The sequence below is a fragment of the Eucyclogobius newberryi genome, unplaced genomic scaffold, assembly GCF_026437365.1.
Source record: "Eucyclogobius newberryi isolate DKJ021-1_F unplaced genomic scaffold, fEucNew1.0.hap1 SCAF_19, whole genome shotgun sequence".
In the NCBI taxonomy this organism is placed as follows: domain Eukaryota; kingdom Metazoa; phylum Chordata; class Actinopteri; order Gobiiformes; family Gobiidae; genus Eucyclogobius; species Eucyclogobius newberryi.
Genome location: NW_027315823.1, coordinates 28,665,462 through 28,685,644, shown reverse-complemented (window position 1 = coordinate 28,685,644; position 20,183 = coordinate 28,665,462). Strand labels below are relative to the sequence as shown.

General features: G+C 38.3%; 1 protein-coding gene across 2 annotated transcripts in view; it reads right to left on the bottom strand.

Moving 5' to 3' along the window:
• Nucleotides 1-6,064, bottom strand: part of tox2 (TOX high mobility group box family member 2) — a 187,216-nt gene extending 181,152 nt beyond the window's left edge. For both annotated transcript variants that reach the window (XM_072452599.1, XM_072452600.1), the window contains exon 1: nucleotides 5,870-6,064. In XM_072452599.1, coding sequence (XP_072308700.1) covers nucleotides 5,870-5,962 — 93 coding nt within the window. In that variant the 5' untranslated portion in view covers nucleotides 5,963-6,064. The remainder of the gene's footprint in view (nucleotides 1-5,869) is intronic.
• Nucleotides 6,065-20,183: the final 14,119 nt, after the last annotated feature.

Here is a 20,183-nt window from a genome sequence, read left to right as displayed (position 1 = left end):
AAGCCGCAAACTGTAGCTAGAATTTCAGAAATCTCCCATATTTAAAATTTCTGCCGTTTGCGCAGATAAAGTCCGAATTGCGTCAAATTAGAATCAGTTGTTAAACTCTTTGCCCTAAACCTACTTGAAGTGAAATAAATTCATTTGGCGCCACAGCGCCCCCTACAGATTTTATATGGAGGTTAAATGTTTAGTTTTGCGAAATTATATGAAATTTGACACACAACTCAATTTTAGCATCCCCATCAAAAATGTCAATGAGACCCATGTCATAATTGTTATGGCGTTGCCGTAACGATGACCGAAACCTTTCATGTTATTCCAATGGGGAAATCGCCAGAACATGTTTACACTTTAGACTTTCACAAACTCCTCCCAGGGCGTCAGCCCTATTAACCTGAAATTTGGTGGGACTCATCTTCAGGGGTGGACCATCAAAAGTTATCCACATTTTCATTCAAAGAGTCACGGTGTCTGTGCGGCAAAGCCGCACATTTTGCCAAGAATTCAAAATAAAATTGCTTTTTGATGGTAAAACAAAGGGGAGAAGATGTGACAGCGTCACAGATTCAGCAGTAGGCGTAATAAAAGGACAATTGGGGCGCGTTAGCGCCCCCTCCTCTTGCGGCGTGGCGGCGGTGTGGCGGCGGCGTGGCGAGGGCCGATCATTGCCGCTTGCGGCTATATTTTTGTATTATTATTATTATTATACTAAGATTATTTTTATATAGCATTTTGAGGAACTATTATTATTTTATTATGTTATTATTTGTATTATTATTATTATTATTATTTTAATATTATATTATTATTATTATTTTATTACATCATTTTGTATTATCATTATTATTGTATAATATTATTTTGTATTATTATTATTATACTAAGATTATTTTTGTATAGCATTTTGAGGAGCTATTATTATGTCATTATTTTATTATTATTTTGTATTATTATTATTATTATTATTATCATCATTATTATTTTATTATTATTTCATTATATTATTTTGTATTGTTATTATCATTATTATTATTATACTAAGATTCTATTTGTATAGCATTTTTGAGAATACCATTTCTCTGAAAGTCTTAGTCAATTCCATTATTATTGCAATGACAAACGATGAAACGTCAGATATTGAATTGGATATTGTGCAACAAAGTGTAAAGTAAAACCAAGTGAAACTCTCCCAGAGATATGATGAATAATTACAATACAATTTATGGTTCGTTGTGTAGAATGCAGAACTATTGACGCTCATATGCAACCCTACTATAATGATCACATCCTGGAGTGGAAATAACAGAAATGTAATGTTATTAAAGTTTCTAGTGTGTCCTTAATTAAAAAACAAACAGAACACTTGGTTCACTAACAGTAAATATAAAGTTGGATGGTCTTTCTTGCTAAAACATCTCTCCACACCATCAACAACAACAACAACAACAACAACAATTAGGAAAAAAATAACCACCACTACTCAAAGGTTAAGTGCATTCATAGAAGTTTAGAATTGACATTTTGCTGTCAGTGTGATCTATACAGCAAACCAGCATCAGTCAATCACTGTCTGCACCTCCATCCTGCTTCACATTTCACATTCTCTACAGTCCCTAATTATTAACCTTTCAAACATATATACAGTGCACATAGAGTTCCATAATGGGGCAATCTTAATTCTGACCTTTATCCAAAATGAAAGTGCTTTGAAGAACCTATATAACGTTAGACTTTGGAGACTTTTAACCATGTTTTATACTCATTAAGAAGTACTTAGTGTGTCATCGCTCCTGTTTCAGTGTCCTGCATACGTCTGCTTCTCCAGAGCTTAAAACAGTTGCTCTCCCCCCGGTGTATTGTAATCCAGGACGCTGCTTCTGGAACAATACTTTTTGTGACTCAATATGTATCTTGGCACTAATGGAGTCATTTTTTTTTAAACATTTACACATTTCAGCTGTAGAAGGTCGCTTAAGGAATCTATTAGTGTATTCAATTATACTTCAATTATACAAGTGTCTCTTTTACGATGGTTCATTTGGAACAGGATAAACTGGGATTGTCCTGCTTTGAGGTTGTTATGTCGATTGTATAAAGTAGTTTCAACATTATTGTTTATCGTGATATTTTCTGGAACAATAGATTGCGCATTAAAAGTTGCTTAAATGTTCAAAAATGCAGTCTAGCAACTAGTTTAGGATTGTTTTTTAGCTTTATAAAAATAACTAAAATGTTTAAGCAGATGCAGTCTTAGCGCCCCCTGCTGCTGTCCGTACAAATGTCATTCCACCTAAGGTATTGTTATAGTTTTAGGGGATTTTACAGGAAATACCAAAGTCAAGCTGTTAAAAGATCAGATAATGTATTGTCAGCGGTGGAAAGTACAACATTTAAAGTACAGTTGTTTGTACTGTACTGTCCTCTACTCAAGTAAATCTAACTTCAAATTTTTGACGTAGGTTTACTTAAGCAGAGTTGGGCCTGAGTAATGGGAGACCACTGGGGAGACCAGGTGAGGCAGCAGGGGCTCTATACTGCAAACTGCCGCTGTGTCCTTGGGCAAGACACTTCACCCAACTTGCCGCCAATGTCCAAGTATGCTGGTGTTTGAACGGGTGTGTGTGGAAATGACCCCATTGCAGTGTTTACAGCATGTGTATTATTAACATGCAACCTCCAAATAAAACTGTAATAGTTCTCAAAATGTGTGTGAAATATTTTAATCTGGGTATACGTTTGTTTAATGATGTACTTTTACCTTTTAATAGTAATGTTGTTGATTCTGCATCTGTACTTTTACTGAAGTAATAACATTGAGTACTTTACTACTCCACCATTGTACACGATATAGAAGCTAATTGTAACCACGAGGCTTGTGCTTTGTCTAATCTAAATACTCTCTTCCTGATGAATGTGTTTATGGAGTTCGTGGCTGCACAATCACACCAGCTAATTATAATGCGAGCCAGTTTTAAGTGTAAATGATCAACACCCTTCAGGAGGCCTCCATTGTGACAGTGCCGGCCCATTAATGGTATATGTTCGCAGCCGTTATGAAAAATGCTTTATGGAATGAGTCACATCTATAAATACTCGATACTCAAACAGATCTATGCAGAATATGCATGACTACATAGTGGAGGAGTGCATTTAATGTATACATACATCACTTTAGAATGACGTACGAGAAATATTTCAGGACAATAAATATATGTGTATTATAATTAAAGGCGCTGTACCCGAGTTTACCGTCTTGATTATTTAATTCAAATGACTGTTCGCAGTGGTCCAAACCTATTCCTCACTTTCCTTATGCGTTCAAAGCATCTAATTATCATCTAATTATTCACCGCTATGAGTGTATAAGTGCTTTTCACAACTTTCAGAGCAGAGTTTTGCCATCACGGTAAAGCTAACAACAACTAGCAACAGCGCACTTCCTGCTTTGGGGAGAATAAACCACTCCATGATTAGATGCAGAAAGCATACAGTGGTCTCATTTTGACCCCAAGAGCTGCTGTTACAATAAATCTGTGCTGGGGCTTAATAAATTTCCTTTATTACCGTATTTTACGGACTATAAGTCGCACCTTATTTCATAGTTTTGGCCGGGGTGCGACTTATATTTATTCTTATATGTGATATTATTTGTTATTTTCACACTTGCAACCACATTTCATACTCCAGTGCAACTTATACATGTTTTTTTCTTCTTTATTATGCATTTTTTGGCTTTGCGACTTATACTCCAGTGCGACTTATAGTCCAGAAATTATGTGTACATGAAAACAAAATGGGTACAGCCCCTTCAAGTTATTTTTATTTCATTTTAATTCATTTTTTAGTTTTCCTAAAGTGTCTCTCTAGCACTAAGACACTTTACTGTTGCTGTCAATCACAGAATATACACAGAAGAACTCACATGTGTAGGTTCAATGCCATACTGTGGAACATACAACGAGCGATAACTGAATAAAATCATTTGCACACTTCAAAGTCCACCATAGATCACTTCCAAATGATCAGAACCGCAACTAAAAAGATGAATAACGATAAACTGCCAGTAAAAAATGTCTTATTGCTCCATCCATGTGTGGAAGCTGCCATATGTTGTTACATGTGTCATACCCTTTACATTAACGATAATGTTATTGAATGCAGAGAAACCCAACACTTCCCTGACCAACTGGACTGTTATAGTGTAATAAAGTTACACCGAGCAACAAAAAAACCTACAAAACAACCAAAGTCATTCTGATTTTAAATTCAACTGGAATAGAGCGTGTTTGCCAGCCACAGCAGCACAAAAGAAAAGGTTAGCGGTGACAGTGGTAAACATCACTCCATCAATAGACTAAATAAGAGAGGTATAGGACAGTTCATACACTACACAATCCTATAGCAGTAGTAGGAGTACTTCAGTGGAGGAGCAGTGGACACTTGTATCATATAACCTCTCCTCTCTATGTGAACACGGGAGATTAACAATTCAAATATTGTACTGTGGGATAGTGTTTCACTTTGTCATCAGCAAATGTTAGCGGTCCGCTGGCATTGCTCCAGGCGCTCTATGGCAAGCAAACTATTCAAAGGATTCACGTTTAAGCGTTGTCTTTTCCGTATGTATGGCGACTCGGTTTGTTCAGGCTGTTGATTGGGTGGAGGTTTGGCTGTTGCGTGTGTGTGGACTAGTCTATCGTCAACGATTGCAATCACATGAATGCTATTTACGTCAAAAAATGTCAAATATATATATATATATGGGAAGGGTGAAAGATGTACTTCAAATGACATTGTATATTCAAATGCCACTCATTTTCACCTCCTTTACAATCAGAAGAATGGTAAAATGCTTGTGTTTGTGTACCCCTGCTTGAGAAACACTGTATGTAGAGTAATGTACCCTTGTTTTTTCCATGCAAATTACTTACAGAAGTCATATTAAGTGTTGCAACATAACTAATAAAACATATTTTTGGATTCAGAAATATAAGGTGTCTATTTCACATTCATTCTTTTTACATACACAACTTTATAAACTAAATAAAAGAGCACATCTCTAAAACGCAACTCTCCAGCAATATTAGAAATGCGCGTACACTTGTGCAAACGTTGCCAATTTGAAATGCAAACTTATGCGTTTTTAATTTGACTGATGGCGCAGTGATCCACGTGGGAATCTCTGTGTAAAGCAGATCACAAATGCGCATTGGCTCCAAGATATATCACAATCCAATCTAAATCAGAGCTTGAATAGTCGCAATTAGCAAATGGCAAAAGAGTGCAATTACTGAAATCCAACTAAATATGCTCTTATTTTGTATTAAACCTGCTAAACATGCAGTAAAGTTTAGTTAGCTGATCCGCCAGTCTTTTCACAAATCTCTTGGACCTGTTTAAAGTGTGAACGGAATCAAACTATTAGAACATAAACAAATCCAATCGCAAATGTTTATCAGAAAAAAACACAATCGGATTTCCTCCCCCCAAAACCGTTCAGTATCCAAACCTTATCACACTGAATAGCTTGAACAGACTTATACAGATTTTAAACAGCCTCATAACATCCCTTAAGACATACATATATATAAAAAAAAGCTCCGTGCGCAACGCTTCCACCACGCAGAGCCTCCTCACTTCATCCTCATTAACTTTTTCCAAATGAAGTTCAATGCACCGGGCAAAAACAGATGAAAACACGTCAACCCCGCGCGCATCGGACAGACAAAGCAGACCGGTTTGTTGCGTTCATTCCCATCTGCGTTTATCCCCGGGGGGAGCTCGAAGTGCGGCACTTGTCATCCGGATCACTCAGGTCAGAGCGCGCCGCACAAAAAAAGCTCGCATAAAGTACACGCGCGTTTACCTTGTTGGCGTGGTAATAGTCCAAAGTGGAGTCTGTCGGTAACGTGTGTGAGCCCACGCTTGAAGGGGGAGCTGGGTAAAACCTGACGTCCATCTCAGGCTCCGCGGACTGACGGCATAGAAAGCGCCAAAAGCTGCTGCTGCTGCTGCTGCTGCGTCTCTCTCTCCTCCTCTGCACTGTCTCTCTTTCCTCTCTCTCTCTGTGCGCAAACGCTCCTTCCCCCGTGTATCCAAAACTAAAGTAGAATTCAATAAAAGTGCGTGTCCGGTGCGGCGCGCGTCCACTTCTCCCCCCTCACGCCAGGTCCGTCCGTGCGCGCGGGGTGATGCTCGGGTTTACCATCCTCGCGTAAAGTTCACGTACGAGCCGGAATCAAGCGCGAGTGGAGTTAGTTTTTTGATTTTTTTTTTTTTTTGATTTTTTTTTTAATTGACTGTAAATCGGAGTGCGCGTTTGGAGTTGCGCGTGTGGCGGTGGTTTGGGATCCAGACGCACAAAAAAGACGCAGAGAAAAGCAAACAGAGCTCTGCGTCACTGCTCGGTCCGTGTGCTCCGGTTCCAAGGTTTTCCAGGCACGGTGGAAGCTTTGTCATGCGGGAGCGCTTGTGTCCATCCCCGGGAGCCGCTCCGAGCCTCGGTTGTGCAGAACAGCGCGACCTCTAACGGGCGGAGAGAGTACTGCGCGCGGCTGTGAGGAAAAGAGGTCAATGTCGTGTTGGGGGTGATTATTGATTGAGGGTCAAGGGCGCGGGGTTCAAATCCAAACCGCGGAGTCAAGTTACCTCCCGGAGCTCCCAGAGTGCATTTGTAGAACGCTTTGTTAACACAACGTCAGTGCAAAGACTGCTGCGGAAAACGCTGAAGGAACAATGTTTACAACGCTCCAGGTCAAGAACAATCGAAGAATGCACATTTTTCTGTTTTCCTTTAGGCTATAACTCCCCCCCCCCCCCCCCCCAATAGGCCTAGTTGTTTGTAGTGTTCTAACCAGAGTAAGGAAGAAATGTATTTAGTTAATAGTAACAGAATACCCACTGAACATCTAAATTAAAATGTATTTTCTTACATGTCTTACATACTATACTGCATTCTGAATACTTTCACATCAAGTTGCTTGACATTATAGTGTAAAAAACATGATTTAGCATTATAACCATTCTATGTTAAAAAACGTTAAGGGGTAATTACATTTCCTAACTTATTGTCTTTAAGTTTTTTGGATGTATCAAAAGAAGACAAAGTAAATGTCGTTGGAGCTCTAAGTTTTTTTCATCATTATGTTTTTCTAATTATAGATTTGTTGACTTGTTCAAAAATATGAATCAGAACTAGTTTACCACAACCCAATGATGAACAAAGATGTAGGAAAATCTAAGAAAAACAAACACTCAAAACATTCCAATACATTAAAAAAAATACATCATGAAGTAATACAAAACTACTTATAAGTCATTCAATCCTAAAAGTGGCGCAGGTGTTAAAACCCAGTCTGAGTTTGTATACGATTTTGCAAAGTTGCATGCATAATAATAATAATAGCCAATATCAGATGACTTGCACAATCATATTCCAAACATAAGTCTATTTGTGGTTGTTTTTTCTTCTAATTTAATCTATTCACAAAAATATCTTCTGTCCTCCAGTCATTGCAGTAGATTGCATTAGAAGTCTGCCTGTTTACCATTATGTAGCTCAATGGTCAATGCAATAACAAGACGACGCTGCTCTGTCTCTTGCACACACAAACGCACACACCTGCACACCACACAACAGGATACACACAGAACAATGTGAACTAAAGGGAAATAACATTACAGCGGTTTATGTTTCAAGAATAGGGTGGAGTATGCTGTAAGAAGTTTTTAAATAGAATCCAAATATGTTTTCTTGCATTTTCTTTGAGAGCTGTATTATATAATAAGAGTGTTACCTTTAATTAACTATAAAACTGTAATTACTTAATGCATTCATGATGAACTTTACAGGAGTCAGAAAAATCCAAGACCCTGTACCCAATTTCTCTAAGACAGCATTCAGGGATGTTACAATATGAAGTTTTAACGTTATAATTACTGTGCACAATTTAACGATTAATCACAATCAATAAGACCATGACAAAACAACAGTGACATCTTTAGAACCAGGAAGTATGATCACATTAGTCCTGTTCTCAGGTCTCTGCACTGCCCCCTGTGGCTCAGAGAAGAGACTTTAAAGCAGCTCTGCTTGTGTACAAGTCTCTCCATGGCCTAGCACCAAAGTACATCTTGGATATGTTAGTGCCATATGAACCATCTCAGACTCTGAGGACCTCAGGGACCGGCCTCCTGCTGGTGCCAGAGTCAGGACTAAACATGGACCGGCCTCCTGCTGGTGCCAGAGTCAGGACTAAACATGGACCGGCCTCCTGCTGGTGCCAGAGTCAGGACTAAACATGGACCGGCCTCCTGCTGGTGCCAGAGTCAGGACTAAACATGGACCGGCCTCCTGCTGGTGCCAGAGTCAGGACTAAACATGGACCGGCCTCCTGCTGGTGCCCAGAGTCAGGACTAAACATGGACCGGCCTCCTGCTGGTGCCAGAGTCAGGACTAAACATGGACCGGCCTCCTGCTGGTGCCAGAGTCAGGACTAAACATGGACCGGCCTCCTGCTGGTGCCAGAGTCAGGACTAAACATGGGAAATCTGCGTTTCAGTTTTATGCAGCTAAAATCTGGAACAGTCTTCCTGAAGATGTGAGACAGGCTTCTACTCTGACAATGTTCAAATCTAAGCTAAAAACAGTTTTGTTTAGCTGCGCATGTGACTGAAAGGATTCTATTTGCAGATTAATAATCAGATTAATTGAAACCTTTTGGCACGGCCAACTTGTGTCCAAAGCTTTCACAAATACGTCTGCATATCCTGATCCTGTAAGTGCAGAAATGTAAGTACATGCATTACAAATTTCAAACTGCGAAGCAGCTTTTACCATCACAACTGCAGCGACACAACCCTGTCCGTCATTTAGCATTGCAAAAAAGTTTGTTAAAAAATCATGGCCAATTACCCAAAGTTTACTTTAACATACTGAAACATCTCGGGCTGTAATCGACCAAAGGAATTCCTGGCCAACTTAAGACATACCCTTTGTATTGAGTAGTCATTAGAATTTCAATGATCTAACAATATATTATATCCGACCCAAAATGCACAAAAGATCATAACATTGCGTAAATTCACTCCATCACAACTTTGCATACGGAAAAGTACCAAGACACTTCCTCAAAAAAGCGTCAGTCACTCCAAAAACACAGCTAACTCACTCTGTGTCTTCATTCCTCTTATAATCGCAACAAAATCATTCAAAAAATCATCGACTAAGACTCCCCTTGACCGATTAATCGACACAGTGACCAAACGCTTGCCACATTTTATCTGTGTACTATGCAACTTTTCTGATGCAGGCTCCTTCAACTGCTCATCTCCAGGAAGACGTTATTTTATAGAAAGTTCCACAGTATGGCATTAAAAACTCAATTCATGTTAGTGTGTAAGAACAGTATAAGAATGTAAGTATTTAAGCAATAAAACAGTCATTAGACATATTTATTGCAGTACCATGGAAAAGCCAAGATAAACCTATATAGATTTCCATCAATACAAGCAGAAAAGTTACACAGGGCACCTTTAATACATTGAATAAAGACCTTGACTGAGTATTCAAGAGAGAAAGCAGTAATATGTAGAAAATAGGTTTAAGTCATTCCTGCTTGTGCCATTTCTTCTATTCCCTGATGTGTGGATATGTTAATCATGGCTGTGCCTTTGTGCTCCCAGTGGGCGCCTGGTTGCCCCCTCAGGTTTAGGCCTTTGTCTGTGGAGCTATTACTCCACGTGGGCGCTCGGGACCATAGGGTGTAGGCTGGTTTAACACAAGCCACAGATGGGTCACTCGACACACCCGCTGTATTTGGAAATCTACAGTCGACTTAACTGTACAGCCGACTACTACCTGTTTTATACAGTACTATTATATTATCAACTGAACTGAATAGAAACGTTTTTCATCACTGGTTATGAAGTGAGTGCTTTATTGAAAACGGTTTGGCCGCTGTCTTTCTGCGGGAAGAGGCTGGACGATAGTGCTATCTGCAGTGTGTGACAGTAAAAAGGCCCCCTCGTCCCGGTTTGTAGTCCCATGGGTAGGTTTCAATCTTGTGTTTCATTTTCCTCCTTAATCCAGCGACGACAAACACAATTGAAATCCATGTGAATTAGCTGAAAAGACAGGTCACATCAACACGTGACACTCTGAAGAAGACTGTGAGTGAGCAGTCGAAACTGTCAAGTATGAAACACAAATAAACAAAATGACAATTACGAGCATTCAAACTGCTTTACATTTAGGAAATGAAAGTACAAATAATGGAATGCATGGAATATCAGATAATAGGTACAGAGATGGGTGCCAAAAATAAACACAATCTACTAGAAGTAATTGTACAAGAAATGAAGTAACAGTAAAAGTTTTAGGATATTTTGGAAAATACTACTGTGACAATTGTCTGCTTTCGTTTGTGTGTTTTTCAAGTTATACCTTATTTTTTAAGACATTCTAGTTACATTTAAGCAATTTGACAGAGCTGTGTTACACCTGCACTTCTACCTGCAATTTAAGTATGCAGTTGGTATTTTTATTATTATAAATCTAGTGTGCAATAAAAATGTAATTAATATTCAGAGTTATAGAACATAATTTATTTGTTCACTTAAGTAGAAATTCTCAACAGTCCACAATCAACAAAATGAGAAACTGCACAAAAACAACATAAAACACCCTAAAACAGTAAGTACATTATTATTGCTATTCCTTAAATACTGTTGAGTGTTAAATGAACAAACACAATCACTGCTGAAACAATGGCACTTTGGCGTGTGTTCTGTGCTCTAAGTGCAGGTGACAGGTGCAGTCATTCGCCTCTGTCTTTGTTGGTCATTTCATGTAAAATATTGATGCGGTTTCTTTTGCGAAACAGGCCAAAGCTTTTACATGCAGAGCACTTTCTTTGGTAGCAGCGGCGCCATTTTATTGTGGCCACATTTTATGCCACACCATTTCCTTTTAACCCCATTTTTGTTTTACATTCTCTTCTTTTAAACACTGCCCCTTTTCCACTGTTATGGGTTTCGTAATAAACATATTGTCTGCTGTTTTGTCTTTTAAAACCAGATAAGGATGTTCCAAGTTCAGAGAGGAGGAAAGTACATTGTAAACAGGAAGCCGTTCAATAGACCCATTAGGCCGAGATGACTCATTAATGGCTATAAATTGACAACAAAACACACTTTGCTTGTCCCTTAAGTGGAGCAACAACTTCAAACAAAACCAGTAACAAAACATGCAGCTCACCTATATTATATTAAGATTCATCATGTCCACTTTTCTATAGTGCAGAATGCTTTTAAATATGACTTTGCATTTGACTTTGACTATAAAAATCTATTCATTTTTTTCAATTCCGCTCAATAACCGACATCATTTTTCACTCCTCGCTCATATTTGGCTCTCCTGATATAAAATTCCGCTCAGAAAGACAGCGTGTTTCTTGTCAGCCTTGCATCCCTAATGAGTTGAGCTATTCTCTTCAAACACACTGTGATTGTAGATGCAAAACAAAGACATTTGGTTAAAGGCAGGGCACAAAACAGTATAATAAATATGAGAAAAGAGTGATGCATTCAGGTTAACATCTTAAACACAAATGTTAAGGATCCAAATGTAAACTGCAGTGTCTTAAACAGATTCTTCAACTGTGTCTCTTAACTGCATATATTATTTTGCATTTTACAGTATATTTATCATTCTAATACTTAATAGTGGGAGGAGTTTTAAATAAATATAGTTAAAATGCATGTATTTGTTGTAACACAGTGAGTTCTTGGGTCTAGTTACAGATAGATTTGCTGCTCAGTGATAATCAATATGGCTTTAGGCCTAAAAGCTCTACCTCAATTGCTGGCATGGAGCTTGTGGATATCTACAGGTGTCTTTATAGATCGAAGCGAGGCGTTTGACACTGTCGACGATATGCTGCTGTTGTCAAAGGAACTGCTCTCACCTGGATGAAAAGCTATCTTATTGATAGACATTATGTATGTGCATATAGATAATGTTAATTCTGATCGGGGCTCTGTGTTGGGGCCCAAATGTTTTATTGTGTATATTAACAATGTCTAGGAGAGGCAATGGACAAACTATGAGGCAATGAATGAACAAAGAGCTGTATTCTCTTTGTTCATTCATTATAAGTGTGATGACACAATCCTGAGAATAAATATTTAAGTTAGACAAAAAATTATTAAACAGTTAGATCTTTTTTCACAGTCCAACTAAACCTTTAACTTGAATTAAATATGTGCCTGACTTTGTGAAGGGGGGTCGATAGTACCATGGATCATTTCTATAGGTATTGGTAGTATAGCCATATGACAGGGCGTATTAGAGAAACAAGCAGCTTGTAAGCTATATATTGTTTAAAACTAAAATAATTTGAACATGGTTTACATCTAGTAAGTGGCAAATCACTTCTGAGTTGAATAATCCGACAAAGCAATTTAAAAAAATAAAACAGTTAAAAGCACTCCATGATAACTTATGTGTCCAGTTAGAAGCTCCTCTCTGTATTAAAGCCTGTGTGACTCATTTCAGTGTGGGGCACAAAGCCTGTTCACAGTGAACCTTTGCTTACCTTTTCAGGAACTGACCTTCCATAATGAGAATGTTGTCTCTTGTTCCTCCGGACAATCCTCCATTCAACAAATTGTCAATCAGAGCCAGGACGGTGGCCCTGAGGCCATTGGCCCTGAAGTAGCTGTACAGGTTGCTATATTTTCTACTTGATTCATAAACATAGACAGCCCCAGGCACAGCGCAATTCTCTCTTTTAATGTAGAGAGCAGGGCAGGGCAACTAGAACACCAGTGGTCAGAGCAATGAGGCGGCCGTCCAGACAGCGGAAGCGATGAGGAGGTGATATGAAATACAGGCATATAGCACAAGAAAGGACAGACCCAAGAGCTGGAATCAGGGAACACAGTGTAAAGTGTGATCGGTGCATCTGACCGGCCCATTTTCCAGATCACCAATCGCCGTTTGATCGTAGCATCTCTATTTGATATGTGTGATTAGAGAAAGTTTGGATTTTCCAGTGTACTTTTTTACACCAGGAGTAAAGATGTGATTATTTGAAAGGGATGCACAAGGGTTAAATAGGAAAACAACATCAAATAGTAGTAGAATCAGGGCTGTAAAGATACATTTTAGAATGATATAGTGCAATTTGATATAAGACAATACAATTACAAAACCCTATTTTACTTTACTTTTGAATTACTATCAAATTAGGCTGCTATAATAAAAAGGCAGAGGAACTGTACTGTTGGCTGTACTTCTGTGTGAGGATGCAAAACAGAGTGTAAAAATACCACTAGTATTTTTTCCTACTGTGTATCTAACTGCACAGGCCTATCCATAGCTTATGCATTCCTGGGTGTTTTGAGTCTGGATTTGTTCACCTTTGTAAATAGTTAATCATTTTATGGGTATAGGTATGTTAATTGTGTTTCTAATTAGGACTGGTTATTGCCCAGTAACTCAGGATACACTACGTATATCAATACAGGGTACACGATACGACTGTCCTATGATTAAGTCACATTTTCTGCCTTGATGCAGCAGTCTGTGTGTTCAGAAGTGTTGAACCCTGCAATTTCTAATGACTTCATGTTGTTTAAGTGTATCACGATACGCATCTCAATCAATACACGAATTGCCAAGATTGCCAAGAAGATAAATATTCTCTAAAATGTACCAGATTACATCAAATAAAATCTATTTACTGAAAGTTTCTTGGGGGATGACCCCCAGCCCCCCCAAATTACGCTTGTATGTGGTTGACAGTGTACAGTACTTATACTGGAACCTTGTGGTTTAATGCTTTTGTTTCCAAAACTTGTAGGGTGCCCAGAATCACTCTTAAACTGTATGCAGCACTTTTAATGCCCAGAAATATAATAACACACATCGGCTGTGTTCACTGACAATGGCAATAAAACACATTTGGACTGAAAATCAATCAATTCTCCTATAATAGGCTTACTGTTTACACCACTTACACTCACACACTCACAGACTGAACAGGCTGCACTGAACAATACACACTGCATGTCCAAAAATAGTTGCGCCACTATTCAATGATTAAACTAAGCAAACAGGTAGGTAAGAGCCTCTTGCTGGAGAACTGCTGCAGGTGATGATCTTTCAGCTACAACACTGTATTTAAACCCAACTGATGCAGTAGGTGGCTTCTCATTTCTGAAACAACCATGTGGAAAGACAAATCCCGTGGTCATGGAAAAGATGTCAGTGTGTTTGAGAAGGGTCAAATCATTGGCCTCAAGCAGTGAAAACAAGGAAAAGCAGAAACTAATGTGCTACAGATCTGAACCCCAGAGAGAGTGTTTGGGACGAGCAGGAGAAGGCTTTGTGCAGTGGTCACTCTCCATCATCAATACAAGATCAACTGTGAAACATAATGCAACACTGGATGGAAATACATGTTTTAATATTGCATCTATGTTGTTGTTTTTTCAAGTTACACATATAATTATTATAAACGACTTAAAGAAGACATTATCAGTCTACTGGTACCGCATTGCACATTATTATGACGGTGTAGTAGGCATATTGAATTTGTGTCAATGTGAATGATTTGTTTAAAAATTGTTCTGCCCTGTAAATAAAAGGCTTTTTGAATATTTCTCATTCCTTGGTGGTGCAAACAAAACATACACACTCTCATCGGGAATGAATGCATGTAGAATGTTCAATAATAGAAACCAAACCATCCCATCAGGTATCATGTCTTTATTTCATTATTGACTCAATAAATGAACACATAAAATGGTCTTATGCACTGACACAGCTATATAATACATTTAATTTCAATAGCAGAGGGCTGTTGATGGTCCGTAATGCTCTGTTTTGCCTTCTTACCGGTACATAACATCTATTATCTTCTCCATGCAGACAAAACTGAAGCCTCTTGGGAGACATTGAAACAAACGGTACGCACCGCACCGACCTTTAGCATAATCTCACCGACACGGTTCATTTCCTCATTCCAAAATATAAAAGACGACATCATAAAGAAAAAATATCCGCTCGTTTTATGTGAAATCTGAAAAAAAATGTATCTCAAAAAGCACCAGTCTGTAGTCAATAGTGCGCCACCAACTAGTTCATAGTTTATGTTGCACTGCCTGCGTCATGGCTTCTGATTGGTTGCTCTGAATCATAGCAGATGACTCTGTTTAACTGTGGCGCTAGCATGGTTTACAAGTGTATAGTATATAGCGCTGTCACGTAGCGAGCATGTGTGTGTGTTATGTTCTGTTCTCAGCATGTGTTTGGTAAATGCGCTGTTTGACCAGTGTCTGCTGCAGGAAGGTGACAGTTGTTAGTGTTGTTTTTGGCAGTATAATTGACTGTTTTGAAGGCTTTGACCACAGTTTTTGATGGTTTTGGTGCATTTATTGTTTTTCAGGAAAAATAAAGCTGAACATAGCTTTTCTTTACCTGAACATGCAGCAGTGGGTGTATTTTTGAGATTATTTTGGTAGTCTAGTAGTTACTTTATCTGGTAGTTAGTTAATTTCACTCAATAACACAGTTACTAACACAGTTACTTTTGTGGGGAACTAACATCAACAACAACTATATCCATATATTTAGAATTTTTTATTATCATCATTATTTTTTGTAAATTTGCGAGATTTTTTACCCTAAAGACTGGTTTCCATCTGTAGTTTGACAGTTGGCAGAATTGAAGGCTCTTGCCCAACCCTGGTTGTTTGTTTGTCTTGAATCAAAAGTTGTCTTTGTGGTGGTTTTAATCTTTTGCAAATGGGGGCAACACAGAAGGTCCAATGGTCGTTCAGTGAAGCCTTGTGGTCTGCTCCAAGACTGAAGATGTACGTATACAGAGAAAGTCCAGGGTTGTACAACAGATACAAACGACAGCATCAACAGTGAATTAAACAGTGAATAGAACAGTGCAGGATCTGGTGTGTCTAGTGAAGAATGTGTTTTTCCATTACAGTCCATAGTTGCCGTTAGAGATGATCCGATAAAGGATTTTTTGAGCTGATACCGACATTCAATATTTGCTTGGCAGCTGTGGCCAATAGCCAATATTGAGATTTAATTAAAACAATGGACATGATGGTCAAGTTGTTGATATTATCATTTGTAATTAAAATATAATTTGGCAGTTTCAAATCTGCAGTGGCTTAAACTTCTGCGTCCTTTGTCTGATCAGTGCTAGTGCAACTCCTACAGCTCAGTGAACCTGGAAATCTGGAGAAGAAGAAGCTGAACGTGAGAAGGGCCCGTCCATAAACTGAGAAGGAGAAACACTTGTGTCTCTATCTGCAGGATTCTACTCACTTTGGATATTTTCTGTTGGATTGAACACATACACTTCCCCCAACATTATCCCCCAGTACTCCAACACACATCCACATCCCAACTCCCTCAAGTATGGGCCCCCCAAAATCCACAATCACTGTAAAACTCCTCAGGAAAGTACAGGAAAACTATGCCCTTGTTTACACCTATGCAAGGTGTAATAGACTTTAAATCACAAATGTTACCTTTCCCCAAAAGAATAAAGTATGATGCAATCACATTAGCTTTGCATTCAGGGATATAAACAAGTGCAAGTGTCACGTGATTGAACAGGCTGTGCAATGAAAACAAATACACAGGGGTACGAGGCGAGTGAGAGTTGCCTTTCCAGAACAAGAGTACAAAAAGTAGAAATGTGCTGCTTATAACCTGCTTATAATGTTCACAGAAGAATGCTGTATTCACTGGAGGTAAGGAGTCAGTTACATTCACTGTCGCGCTGATGAAAAATAAAAACGTTTGTGCTCTTTCTAAAGTTTAAGAGTCGTCACAAGGGAACAGAGGATAGCGCTGTCTGACTGCTTGGATTGGCTGTGGTAAAGTTGTTTGAACCTCACAATTTGAGGTTTGCGAGTTACAACTTGACAAATAATCATAACTGAATCACACTGACTCCACAGACACGAGGAGTGCCACAACAAATATTCACTTACGAGAATTGCTCGGGCCACGCCTCCCCGAACTCATGGAGAGGCAAATAAGACATCAAATTGGGCAAAAAAAATCCTTGTGTGTCGAAGGTTTACCTTTAAGAACATATTTATGATGTGCTTCTGATAAGAATATAGTGACTAAAAACATCCTCTGTTACATGTCACTGGTGAGGAGAGCAGAGAAATGACATAATTATCATGAAAATAAGCATTTTATATTCTTTAATATGGGAATTAACTTCACCAAGCCAAGCGATCGAGTCTGAACGACTGGAAAAAACAGAACATTTTTGCATGTATGAATGTCTATGTTTGCATTGATGTAGTCCATGATTTTCAGAATGATGACAATTAGGACCTTACTAATAAACTATTTCAAAATATTACAATTTTGTCAACTGAACAGAGTAAATACCACTCGTACAAGTAGCTTTCCCTCTTCCTCTGACAGGAATTCCATTTGTTATGGGACCTGTACCTTGATGATTGAGGGATTACACAGATATATCTTTTCAAACTGTTGCATAAAGGAAGAAGCTGAAATCTAATACTTTGATAATTGGAAGAAGATGCAAATAATATAAAACACAAAATAGTGCTGCTAACATAATAATTTACCATAATCTTTTTCACCATGGACCCGCAGTCACTCTCCTGTCTCCATCATCTCTTCTGAGCTCAGAAAGAGGACACTTGCTTTAAAATGGAAACTAAAAATATTCCCAAAAACGATGACGCTTGTGCAAAACTTCAAATTACAAGCAAACTCCTAACCTCGCTTGAATCGCACGTGGAACATTCCTATTTCACACATTTTTAAAATTCCGCACAATAATCTTTTTTTTTTCCTTCACGTTTTCACGGTCTCCTCTCTCATCCTCCAATCCACCAAATTGTTCTGACGAATAAAGCCAGCTCTTCATCTTCTTGTCTCATTTGCCAACCTTCCACCAGAGTCACACATGAGAAATGGGATGGGGGGGTTGGAATGAAAAGCCAGAAAATGAGAGAGCGAGAGAGAGAGAGAGAGAGAGAGAGAGAGAGAGAGAGAGAGAGAGAGAGAGAGAAAGAAAAGCGATGGGGGTGCATGCAAAAAGTCAAGAGCAAAAAAAGGGAAAAATGCCCTTTGACTAAATTCAAAAGTCTCCCCCATTTCATTTTGGTGGAGAAGGGGAGCTCTGTGTGCCTCTGATCCTTCAAGGGTCGCTCTAATTGATTAATTTTTCTATTTCATTCAAGGGCCAGGGTGTGTGTATGTGTGTGTGTGTGCGTGCGTGTGTGTGTGTCCAGAAACGAACAAAGAAGGAGCTGATGAGAATAAGCGACAATCAAAAAAAAAAAAAAAAAAAAAAAAATGAAATGTAAAATGTATAAAAGATGAGGGTCAATTGAAACAGGGATGGTTTAATATAATGTGATAACTTGGAATGTCAAGATTAGTCGCATTAATAGATCATTGTGTTTATTACGGTCACAATATAATGGTCAGAACTGAAAAAAAAAAACAGTTTCATGCGAATTGTAGGCAGCCACAATGATTTTATAAACGTAATGAAATGAAAAATTAAATCCTTCTCACAAAAATTGCAACTTAAAATGTGATATTGCACAGAACTGTTTACATGTTTACATTGCACCAGTCTGGAGCTCGCACTAGGGGTAGTTTAATGCAAAGGAAACGTTTCGGCCATGAACGCTGACTGTTACAGAAAGCCGAGAGCTCATCGTGATTTCTTCTCTAAAAATGCATTAATTGTATGTTTGCAATGGTATTTTTGACTCATGGAAAGGAAAACTTGTTGATAGAAACACAAATACTTTTTTTTTGCCAGGATCAGATACTTTACATACATTTATTAACCTTTAAAAAACCAGGTAAGAACCCACTGAGAAAGAGAAGGAGTCCGTGAAGAGGTTTGCACTTTGGGTTTTATGTTTTAAGTACATTTTAAACATTGCAGAAGCATTAACATTTGCGAAACGAGTGAAAGATGAATTGCTAAAGTAATAAGAGCATGCTTTTCAGAACATGTTTGTAGAAGGGTAAACAGGGTGAGGTGGTTCTATAACAAATATTAGAAATGTTGCAGTATATAAAGGAAATAATGTTACTTAAATAGTCGCAGTCTTTCTAGATTTTTAATAGCAACGAATCTGATTGGAATTTTGACTTGTTTTTGATCAATTGTGTTGTTTCTAGGCAAGTTTATTTGTAGAGCCCAATTCATACACACAGCAATTCAACAGAAATGAATGAAGTGGTTTCGTCCAAGTCTGTACATACCGTACTTTGTCTTGATTTAGTCCAGAGCAGGTGGTGCATTTCTTTCATTTCGTTATTCTACCCAATATGAAACATTATACGTCTCAAGTCTTAGGGCGGTTTTAAGACACTAGAGCAGATCACAGCCGCACAAAGCTCGACATGGCTAAAACATCTTCATGGTAATTAATAGTAGAGTGGATTAAACCCCATGTAGCCCGACCTAAGCACTTACTTTGAAACGCATGCTGATTCCTTGCCCTTTGAAAGCTTTTGACAGCAACATGGACATATTTATATATTAAAGACTGCATGGGCCCGTTTCTCATTGCACAACAAAACTAGCAGAGAGAAGCCAAAACACTGGTGACCTTTACCTAACATGGTATATTAAATATGAAAGGTCGTATGTGAGGAGGGGGAGGGCAGCGTGCACAGGCAAAACACTGCATAATGTCCACAGCCACAAAGCACCAGGTGGAGGTCATTTCAATGTAAAGGAAATGAAAGAAAAAGAACAAAAACATATTGCAATTACAAGTTGGATTTGTTATGCTTTCAAAAGGTAACTTAATAATGATTTAATTATTTAATTAACTTCAAATGAAACTGTCTAGGATTACAATATCGACGTACAATTTACAGACGTTTTGAAGTGTGGCATTAAAGTTATAACAATTGTTTAATATTTTTATGGCTCAATTGTGGCATTAATTGTGATAAATTCAGAATTGTTGTTATTATAGGCATGGAAAAATAAAACATGGACATTGTGCTCTATATTCTGTACTATAAGAAATAATGCATGTAGATTTTACAATAAATACTCACACAGTTTCAGTCATTAGGAATACAATTACGGTTTAATCTGTATAGACAATATGAAATG